Genomic DNA, 11,938 nt, shown 5'->3' on the forward strand with positions numbered 1-11,938 from the left:
ATGAAGAAGCCAAAAGAAACACTTTTTTTTTAAAGGTTTTTGCAAGGCAAATGGGGTTAAGTGGCTTGCCCAAGGCCATACAGCTAGGTAATTATTAGGTGTCTGATGCCGGATTTGAACTCAGGTACTCCTGACTCCAGGGCCGGTGCTCTATCCACTTCGTCACCTAGCTGCCCCCAAGAGACACTTTCTTAACTAAAATCATCTTTTCTTTACTCTAAACAGTTCTAGTTCCTTTTAGTTTTTTTAAAGTTTTTGCAAGGCAATGGGGTTAAGTGGCTTGCCCAAGGCCACACAGCTAGGTAATTAAGTGTCTGAGGCCGAATTTGAACTCAAGTACTCCTGACTCCAGAGCTGGCGCTCTATCCACTGCGCCACCTAGCTGCCCTCTAGTTCCTTTTAATGATCCTAATTATGATTTTCAGTCCCCACTCTTCTTCTGTCACTGACCTTCCTAAAATGTGATACGGTCTAACCAAGACAGATGACAACGGATCTTTAACTTTCTCATTCTCTTCATCATAAAAAATAGGGTTCTGACTGCTGTGTCATACTGTTGATTAATACTGGGCTTGTAATTCAGGAAAACTCTAGATCCTTTTCATGGAAACAGTAGTAGAGCTATGCCTACTCTATCCTGTACGGTAAGAAGTTGAAGTTTTAGTCAAGATAAAAAAAAAAACAACTCTATAGTGGTTGCCATAATACTGCTTTTGAAAAAAAAAGCTAATTTACCCCCCCACACACACACTCCCAACTAAACAAATTTAAAAAAAACCACATATACTAAATACATTGCCATATTGGCCATGTCCAAAAATGCATGTCTCTTTCTGCATTTTAACTTAATCACATTATCAGAAAATGAATGGTGCCATTTATTCTAGACTTGTAATTTATCATTTCATTAATTAGAATTCTAAAATCTTTTAAAGTTGTTTTTCTCACTGAAATCTGTTTTCCGTTCATGGAAATTTTAGTTTCCTCTAAAATTGTCTATTTCACCTGTATCCCCAACATGCTGCTCAGTGCCTAGCACTAGTTGCTCAGTGACTTGACAACTTACTTCATCATTTCTTATGGTTTATACTTATATATCATAATTTGTTTAATCATTCCACAAAGATCTCTCCTTAGTTTCCAATTTTTGGCTACCACAAAGAGTTGCTACATTTGTGCATACAAATTCTTTCCCCTTATTCTTTGAGATATTGCTATTAGATTTCATTTTATTAGATTCAACCCTTCACCCAAACATACTGACATAATTTTTTTTAAATGTATCTCAAATGTCATTTAATAAGTTAGTTATGCATCTTCTGTTTGGTATCAAAAGTAAATCTAATGAACACACTTTCTATTGTTTCAAAAAATTATGGTACCTCACTGTCATTTGTGACACCAAGCTAAACAGGAGTTTAGAACCCCTAAAATCTGGCACATCAGAACACCATCCAGGCCCTGCCACTAAATTAGGTTCCAAGGTCCCTTCCAGTTCAAATGTTCTATCATATTACTCTCTAGGCATTTTAGGATTTTGTTACTCCCTATCACTATGCTTGATGCTCAAATAAGAGCTAATGTATGTAAATTCCTATTAGGAAATTTTAAGTGATTCTAAGGAGAGTTTGGAGTAGTCAGTCAAATAACATAAACTATAGCATTCTTTTGTATTTAAACAAGTTGAACATGTTGGTTTAGGTTGTGCTAACAGTCTCAATGCAGGAAATTAAAATAATGAGGAATATTATATTTTTATGAATGCCAGATTAATCTATTTCATGAGAACAACCATTTACTAAATTTATGAATTCATTTAAAATTTTTATCAAGCTTTATTTAATTGTTCTGCTCTTTTAGCATTTAATTAAAGGGATTTATTTCTGGTCTTTTCTTATAAATAGTTTTCATTTAAGTATGTGAGCATCTCAGGGTCTTAGTAATGAATATATAAACTATTTAGCAAACTATCAGAGCTACTTCTTGAGGCAAAACTAGGTCTACTATCAAGAAAGTCCAGTTTCATCCATATTATATTTGGATAAATGAGTTGGGTGAAGTCCTGCTGACTTTGTGGCCTACTCTCAGAACAAATCTTACCCAGTTGAGTGAAAAGGTTGGCAAAATGTTCTGCTCCACAACACTACCCTTTTCTGCCTATGTCCTTATCTACTAACTTCTCACTCAAAACTCAGGTATCCCAATAGATCTTCAATGATTAGAGGAAATTGCATGGTGAAATAAGTAACAGATTTTAGAATTAAAAAGACCCTGGCTGTGTGAGCCTAGGGCAAAATCACTTAATTGTAAGACCTCTAGGTCATTCTCTGACATTAAACTACACAAAGAGCTTACTTGAACTGGTGGAGGGATTTTTCTTCACTTGGGAGTTTCCTCTAGCACTAAAATCACAAGTCCCTAAACTGTAAACCAAATCATTCCTATACTATATTAAGGATTGTCAATTCTGAGCTAGAAGGTACTTTAGTATCTGGTCATCCTAATCCTTCATTTTTCAGGAGAAACTGAGGCCCAGAAAGGTTAAGTGATTTTCCTGAAATCACAGTAAGAAGTTTTATTGTTCTTAGGCTATTTCTATCTGAACCTCACTGAAAAGGTTGGAAAGAGAAAGATATTAAAATGAAATACAAGAGGCAGTCAACAGAACAAACTCTTGTAAGTCAGAAAGAACTGGGTCTAAGTCTACTCTCTAACCTCTCTTTTCAGTGTGATCCTAGGCAAACTCCAGTTAACTCTTTAAAAACTAAGTTGCAGAAAAACTGGGAATGGTAGTCTTCCAGGCAAGATGGCAGCCAAAAGCTTAGCAACTCCTAAGCTCCACTCAGCTCCATGTAGATTCAGCCCTACCACCCACACCCTGAACCGAAACTGAATCATGGGGTAGAGAGACTGGCCTTAGCACAAAGTTCTGATTCGGGATAGATGAGTAAATCAAAGCAAACACAAACCAGTAGAAAAAATTATTGAAAGTTGAGAGATCTCCAAAAAGAAGAAAATTTGCTTCAAAAGAGAGTCAAATTTTTAAAAGAGAAAAAAGGACTTTCCAAAAAGTATACTAAAAACCCTGAAGTAAAGAAGTAGAAAGAAAATTAAGTGCCTTAGAAGAGATTCCTTAAAAATTGGAAATAGACCGAAGAGAAATCAATGACCCCACAAGACAAAATCAGAACAAAATAAAAAGGAACTGACTGGAAAAATAGGATAAGAAATGATTTATGGGGGTGGCTAGGTGGCGTAGTAGATAAAGCACCAGCCCTGGAGTCAGGAGTACCTGGGTTCAAATCCAGTCTCAGACACTTAATAATTACCTAGCTGTGTGGCCTTGGGCAAGCCACTTAACCCCGTTTGCCTTGCAAAAACCTAAAAAATAAATAAATAAAAGAAATGATTTATGAATCACGAGACTCAAAAAAATAATAAATTAATTTTTAAAAAAGATTAAAAAAAAAGAATCATGAGACTCGGGGCAGCCAGGTGGTGCAGTAGATAGAGCACTTACTCTGGAATCAGGGGCTTCAGATCAGACACTTAATACTTACTTAGCTGAGTGACCTAGGGTAAGTCTCTTAACAGAATCACCTTATAAAAATAAAAAAAATTAAAAATAGAATCACGAGTCTCCCTGACAAGCATTATATTAAAAAGTCTGGACACTACATTCCAAGAATGAAATGCCAATGAAATGAAAATTTCAAATGAAACCTGCCCCCCCCCAAAAATCTTAAAAAAGGGGGGGGGGGCGGCTAGGTGGTGTAGTGAATAGAGCACCAGCCTTGGAGTCAGGAGTACCTGGGTTCAAATCAGACCTCAGACACTTGATAATTACCTAGCCGTGTGGCCTTGGGCAAGCCACTTAACCCCATTGCCTTGAAAAATCTAAAAAAAAAAAAAAAGCCCAGATCCATTAGATCTAGAGAGCAAAATAAATATAGAAACTACTAGTTACCTTTGAAAGGTGGGGGAGAAGAGGAAGGGTAAGGAAAAGTAGTCATAATTAAACAAGCTTCCAAGTCAAAGGAAAAGATACTGCAAACATCCAGAAAGAAGTTCAAATAGCAAGGCCAGTCAGAAGCACACAAGATTTGAAGGCTTTTACTATACACAAAAGGAGATCTTGAATACTACATTCCAAAAGGCCAAAGAAATAGGTTAACATCCTGCAAATATGACCATTATGCCACAAGGGAAAAAAAAAAATAGACCTTTAATGAGATAGAAGGTTTTCAGACCAGAGCTGAGAAAGAACTCTGAAATATAAATACAAAAGTCAAGAGAAACCTAGAAAGATAAATTTGCTTTCGCTAGATTTACTACCAGTTCCTCCTCAACAAGCACTTTAAAGAGAGCTGATTTTGAGAAAGTACCGAGATGGCGTGAATTTCTAGGCATTTTGTCTATTTTGGTAATTTGCTTTTTTTTTAAATCAATGAGGAAATGAAAAGCCCTATTATCAATTCAAAACCTGAAGACAGGTTATAGGAATTCTCATTCATTAATACATTTCCAACTTAATCACTGGAGTGCTAGGAATTAAGGACTAATAGCCTTTAATCAAATTCCTTCAAATTCATCTCACACCTAAAAATGATTTTGTTTCAGACTCATCAAGTATTTTTTCCTATGAATATGAATATTTTTTGGGAGGGAGGGAGGGAGAGGGAACTCAGAAATGGAAACACTTCTCATGCAGAAACTCCCTCCATTAACAAGAGATCAAGCTATCTTCATCTTAAATCCTCCAAAACAGAACTGTCTTGGGTATATAGAGGTTAAATGACATACCTATGAAGCCTAGGAAGCTGAAGAAGCCCTATATAGTAAAAGAAAATTAGGATTAGAAAATAAGCAAATCTGGAAGATGGAAGGGTTTGGGGGAAGATAATGATTAAGTTGTACAAAAAAGTGTTAAATATCAGATATCTGTAGGACATCCAGTAAAAGACATCTAACAGGCAATTGGACTTGCAAGACTGGAAGCTGAGAGGGCAGAGTTAAATAAATAGATAAGGAATTATCAGCACAGAAATAATAGTTAAAACTATGGGAGCCGATGAGGACACCTAGTGAAATAATATAGAAGAGAAGGCAGTCCAAAGCAGAGACATATGGATGCTCATGTTAATGGTCATATGGAATTGTGGTCTATATAAAGATCAAGCAAAGAAGACTGAGAAGGAATGGATCAGACAGCTAAGAGGAGAAACAGGAGAGAGTAGCTTATCGTCTATGATCATAGAGATGATATGGTGCAGTAATTCCTAACCTTTTTTGTGTCATGACCTCCTTTGGCAATCTAGTGAAGTCTATGAACCTCTTCTAAATAGATGGGAAGCAAAGGGCAATAAAAATGTGCATACCGTTTGATCCAGCAATACCACTACTGGATCTATAACCTGAAGAGATTATGAAAAAGGGCAAAAACATCACTTGTACAAAAATATTCATAGCAGCCCTGTTTATGGTGGCAAAGAATTGGAAATTAAGTGAATATCCTTCAATTGGGGAATGACTTAACAAACTGTGGTATATGTATGTCATGGAATACTATTGTTCTATTAGAAACCAGGACGGATGGGAATTCAGGGAAGCCTGGAAGGATTTGCATGAATTGATGCTGAAGGAGATGAGCAGAACCAGAAAAACATTGTACACCTTAACAGCAATATGTGGGTGATGATCAACTTTGATGGACTTGCTCATTCCACCAGTGCAACAACCAGGGACAACTTTAGGGTATCTGTGATGGAGAATACCATCTGTATCCAGAGAAAGAATTGTGGAGTTTGAACAAAAACCAAAGACTATTACCTTTAAAAAAAAACACATACAACATTTTTTTAATGTAATTTTGCTATCTCTTATACTTTATTTTTCTTCCTTAAGGATATGATTTCTCTCTCATCACATTCAACTTAGATCAATATATACCATGGAAACAATGTAAAGACTAACAGACTGCCTTCTGTGGGGGGTGGGAGAAGGGAAGATTAGGGGGGAAATTGTAAAATTCAAAGTAAATAAAATCTTTCTATAAATAAATAAATATATAGATGGCAGCTAGGTAGTGCAGTGGATAGAGCACTGGCCTTAGAGTCAGGAGGATGGGAGTTCAAATCTGATCTCAGATACTTGCCATTAACTAGCTATGTGATTTTGGACAAGTCACTTAACCCTGATTGCCTTGCATCCAGGGCCATCTCCAGTAGTCCTGATTCATATCTGCCACTGGATCCAGATGGCTCCAGAGGAGAAAGTGAAACTGGTGACTTAGCACAGCCCCCCCCATGTGCTTGTCATGGCATCACCTCCCTGATGTCATGTTCCTCTTCAAGAATGAAGGACAAATATCATCATCATTTAAATATATAAAATAAAATATATAGGATTAGATAGTTCTTTTTTATGTAAAATTCTGCAGACGTATGCAGGTGATTTTTACATAATAAAAATTTGCCTGTAGACATGGGGATGGAAGGGATACAGGAAAAGGGTTATACACCTCTGGAAGGAAGGAGCCAGCATATGTTTCAAGGACATTCAGGGTCAGAAATAGAGAAGCAAGAGTAGGAAGAGGAACATGAAGGGACTGTAGTCAGTCTGGAAGCAAGAGAAAGAACACTCAGGTGGGCAAACAAAATACAGACAGAAGATGAGAGAAAATGTGGGATCTTGGGACATACATTTGGCACATGAGCACAGAAAGACAGAAGACAGCAAGGGTTTGACATGGGGTAGGCTGGCAGAATGGGGCAAAGTTATCTTCACTGTATCAAAGGTCTCAAGTCAAGCCCCTAACAACTAGTAGGGAAAAATTCATTCTTTTGCTTCCACTTGTAGGGTTCTTTTGGGATGGGGGGGCACAGAAGTCAAGCCAATGGGCAGGAAGAGAGCAAGAACACAGTACTGTACAATAAAGTTAACAAGTGCTTTTTTAGAATACAGATTTCTTTAAAAAATTTTTAAAGCTGAAATTGTATAATGCAAATTGACATAAGACAAGAACTATCTGTACAAAGAAAATCAACATATTGAAATACTACTTCCAATTTTTGATCCCTAATAGCAAATCCCATTGTTTCAAGAGTCACTGGGTATGCCAACATTGAGGAGGGGGACAATTCACATTTGTGGAGGTCTTAGCATAATTGATAAACTGAGTTTGGGAGGAGCCATTCCCTCCTAGCATACCTCTTAGGAAATGTGTCTTATCTTATCCTAGTCCCATCCTAAGTTGAGGACCACTCCTTTGATGGAGAAGTAGCTTTACGGATCCTGCCTTCTAATAATGAAATTGTAAAAATCCCTGTTCAAAGTTGTATTTTTGAGGGTCTGGTTAGTGAGTTAGGTTCCCCCCACACACATATACATAATCAGCAAACTTAGAGAAATATCCCAGGCACTCCTGACTCCAGGGCCAGTGCTCTATCCACTACGCCACCTAGCTGGCCCTCCTCACAATATATTAAAAAAGAGAATCACCATCCCCAGGTTAAGAATCTCTGATTTGGAGGCAGCTAGATGGCGTAGTGGCTACAGCACCAGCCCTGGAGTTCAAACCTGAGTTCAAATCCGGCCTCTGACACTTAATAATTACCTAGCTGTGTGGCCTTGGGCAAGCCACTTAACCCCTTGCCTTGCAAAATTCTAAAAAAAAAAAAAAAAAAAAAAAAAGAATCTCTGATTTGGGGGGCAGTTAGGTGGCACTGGTCCTGGAAGGATCTAAGTTCAAATCCAGCCTCAGACACTTAATACTCAATTAGCTGTGTGATCCTGGGCAAGTTACTTAACTCCATTGCCTTGTCAAAAAATTAAAAATTAAAAACAAGAATCTCTGATTTAGTACAACAATCTCCCCAACACACTCACTGCCTCTTATTATGTGAAGTATCTTGACCATGATCACTGATTTGAAACAAATGGTCCAAGTTTTTCAGTGTTCTTTCCCCTATACTCACTGTTCCTTTTACTGGACCATATCCTGACCCACACGAACCATGGGCAGGTGCCCAAGGGATCCCACAAAGGAATCCTAGTCCAGAGGAGTGTCATAAGCCAGGTAATATTGCAGGTTGTTTTACAGGATGGGAAGAATTTAATTGTTAATAAAGTACTTTCTTCACAGTAATCATGTAACAGGGGTTACAATTACAGATATCCACGTTTTACAGATTAGGAAAAGTTACCAAGTCAAACCCAAGTCACTCTCCCCTACTCAACTCCTGTGAAAACAACTGGTCTGGAGTAAGAGGTCCTGAGTTCAAATGCAGCCTCAGAACCTTACTAGCTATGTGACCCTAGGCAAGTCACTTCATCCTGTGAGCTGGAGAAGAAACTGGCATCTTAGCCAAGAAACCCCCCAAATGGGATCTCAAAAGTCAGATATGATTGATATGAGGTTCCCTACCCCTGTTCTCAAATACAGTTTAATGAACAGAGGCTTGGTCTTTACAATTAGGAAGCCTTGTGTTCAAGTCCTGCTTCTGACAAACTCACTTTGTATCTTCTTAGGTGTTACCCCTCCCCTCTACTTCCCCATATCCAATCTTATGAAAACCTATTGATCTCACCTCTGGCACCATCTTTCTAATAAGCCCCCATCTCTCCTCTTATATTGGTACTGCTCTAGGGCAGATCCCCATCTCCTTGTGTCTAGACTACTGCAATAACTTGGAGGTTGGTGTGCCTGCCACAAGTCTTTCTCCACTCCAGTAATCCTCTAATCTGTCACCTAAGTGATTTTTATAAAAAGTAAATTGGTCCATATCACTTCACTGCTCCATAACTCCAGTGGTTCCCTATCACCATCACAATCAAATATAAAATCCTCTGGCAATTAAGGCTATTCATAACCTGGTCCTCTCCTTTGACATTCTGATCTTCTTACACCTTACATCCTACACCAACTTACTCTTCAGTCCAGGGTCACTGCCCTCCTTATTTCCTCGAATAAAACACTAGCTGCTCATTATATCTCCAGGCTCTTCTTCCTCATCTCTGGCTTCCTTTAGGTTCCAGTTAAAAGCTGACTTCTACCAGAAGCCTTTCCCAATCCTTCTTCATGTGTCTTTCCTCTTTTGATTACATCCTAGTTATCCTGAATGTAGTTCATTCATACACAGCTGTGTGAATGTTACTCCTATTAGACTAGGAGCACTTTGAGGATAAGAGCTAAATTTTGCCTTTCTTTGTACCCCTGTGTCTGTCACATGGCATTTGTTTAAGAAATGTTTGTTGACTGATTTATTATAAAATAACCCAGACAAGATAATCAAATTTAACCTTCTCTTTTTATCAGGTAAAAGAAAATATCCCCAAGGTGACATGGGTTAAGCAGCAGCATTACTAAAATTTGGATCGAAGCTCAGGCACCTAAATCCACTGACAACTTGCTGCTTCTCTATATTTTTAAAAAGTGGGCTTCTCAACTGAAACTATTCTCTCCAAAGTTGGCAAACTTAATAGTCTCAATCATCCTTGACCCCTCTGGTACATGACCTTACTGATCACCTTCCAGAAATGTTCTCATCTGAGGTTTTCACGACCCAATTCTTCTTTTGGTTCTTCTCTTCCCTGTTTGCTTGCAGCATGCACCTCAGTCTCCTATAATTATTTCACATCTACACTAAGTTTCTGTCCTGATCCCCCTTCACTCTACATTTTCTCAAATTGGTGATCTCATCTGTTTAAAAAGATTCAATTATCATTTCTATGATAAAGATGTTTGTCCTTCATTCCAGAAGATCATGGAGGTGATGCTATAACAAGCACATGAAGTCACCAGACTTTCTCCTCAGGAGCCATCTGGATTCCAGATATGGAGATGACCCTGGAAACAAGGATTAAGTGACTTGCTCAAGGTCACACAGCTAATGTGTCAAGAGTCAACTATCTGAGGTCTGATTCAAATTCCCATCCTCCTGACTACAAGGCCAGTGCTATGCAGATGATTCCTAGATTATAGATACAACCCTAGTCTTTCCTGACCAATGAGGTCACATCACCATCTGTCTATTAGACATTTCAAACTAAAAGTGTGATAGGCATATCAAACTAAATTTATAATCTTTCCCCATAAACATACTCTTCTAAACTTCCCAATTACTGCAGGATCAGGGAACTAATTGTTTGGAAAGTGGGGAAATGGTCCTAACAAGATTTTGGCCCTTTCCAGTCAAACAATCCCAGTGGCATGTTCCAGTCTTCACCATCATGCTTCCTACATATCGGGGTCAATTCTTGCTGCTCATCTCCATATCTGTAAACTATATCACCTTCTCTCCACTCACACAGACCACCTAGTTCAGAGATTACTGTAATAGCCTCCTCTGTGTGTTCTGTCTCAAACCTCTCCTATACTCCATGCAACTTCCAAAATGATTTTTCATTTTCCTAAACTAGGTTTGACCCTCTCCCACTTTCCAAACAATATTAACCCATTATCCCTAGGATAAATTATAAGCGATGCATTGCCCTTCACAATATGATACCATCCAATCTTTTCAGTCTCCCTAAACACTCTTGCAGTCCACATGGTCCAGTCGTAAGAGTTTTCTTGCTGTCCCCTCACATAAAGTGTTCAGTCTCCCAATGGACCTTGAATCACTATACTCACAGATGAAATCAGTCGATCAATCAATAAGCCTTAATTTAACTCCTACTGTGAGCCAGTCCTTGTGCAAAGTCCTGGCAATAAAGAAAAATTAAAAACTTAACCCTGCTATGGAGAATCTTACACGCTACTAAGGAAGGCAGTATAAGAAGTCCATAAACAGATACAGAAAATGTACAGAGGAAGAGTAAGGAAAATCAAGAAGGGTCTCATCTATCTGAGCTTTAAAGAAAACTAAAGGGGTGGCTGGGTGGATAGAGCACCGACCCTGGAGTCAGGAAGACCTGGGTTCAAATCGGGCCTCAGACACTTAATAATGACCTAGCTGTGTGGCCTTGGGCAAGCCGCTTAACCCCATTGCCTTGCAAAAACTTTAAAAAAAAAAAAACTAAAGATGTTTAGAGGCAAAACTTAGGAGCGTTCTAGGCAGAGAAGGGCCAGGGAGCCTGGAGAGTGTCTCCACGAGGGCAGAGGAAGGGGCTCCCACGCCTTCTCCCCCCAGCCACGCTGGACTGCTTTCTGGCCATACTCGGGCACATCCATGTGGCCTCCTCCAGGGGCCCGACTTCCCTGAGGGCAGTGCCATCTGTCCTCATCATCCGCTGGCAGCACGCAACGGCCAAAGGAAGCATGTGGCCCGGGCGCCCTTCCCCCGGGGACTCGGCGCCGGCCCTTGGAGGCCGGACGTCGGAGCGCGGAGGGGGCCGGGGGCTCGGAGCCCCCAGCCCCGGCCTGGCTTCTCGGGCTTGACTCTGCCCGGGCCCCTTCCCGCTGCGCAGGCCCGGGCGGCCGCCACCCGCCTCACCTGGCCGGGCCCCGAGCCCGTCCTCGCCGCCTCCCCCGGCCCCGGCCCCGGCCCCGGCCCCGGCCCCGGCCCCGGCCCCGGCCCCAGGCCCAGGCCCTCACCCAGCTTCACCACTGTATCGGCCAAGCACCGGTCCCATTTCCTGCCGAGCTCCGAGTCGGACATGTCGCCTGGCAGCACCCGCGGCGCCTCCGGGGCCAGTTCAAGCCCAGCCTCGGCTCCTCTACAGCCGGCCCGGCGCCCTGACACCGGCGAAGTCTCGCGAGATGTCGGCCACCTTCCACTCCGAGCTCAGGATGAGGGGCCCGGAGCACCGGCTATCGCGAGATTGACCCGCTCGGCCCCGCCTCTTCCGGGTGTCCTCTCGGCTTGTCGTCAAGGTGATACAGGGAGAGACGGAGCGGCGCGGCCTGACCTTGGAGCCTGGGCTGCCCAGCCCCGTGGCGGCGGCGTGCCCGGCGGGGTCCAGAACTGGAGGCCTCCTTGTGCCCCCGAAACGCCCC

General features: G+C 41.0%; 1 protein-coding gene across 1 annotated transcript in view; it reads right to left on the bottom strand.

Moving 5' to 3' along the window:
- The window catches only part of MICOS10 (mitochondrial contact site and cristae organizing system subunit 10), a 39,549-nt gene extending 27,835 nt beyond the window's left edge, over positions 1-11,714 (bottom strand). Inside the window, exon 1 of the mRNA XM_074218258.1 lies at positions 11,537-11,714. Coding sequence (XP_074074359.1) covers positions 11,537-11,600 — 64 coding nt within the window. The 5' untranslated portion in view covers positions 11,601-11,714. The remainder of the gene's footprint in view (positions 1-11,536) is intronic.
- Positions 11,715-11,938: the final 224 nt, after the last annotated feature.

This window comes from Macrotis lagotis, chromosome 1 (assembly GCF_037893015.1).
Source record: "Macrotis lagotis isolate mMagLag1 chromosome 1, bilby.v1.9.chrom.fasta, whole genome shotgun sequence".
Lineage (NCBI taxonomy): Eukaryota > Metazoa > Chordata > Mammalia > Peramelemorphia > Peramelidae > Macrotis > Macrotis lagotis.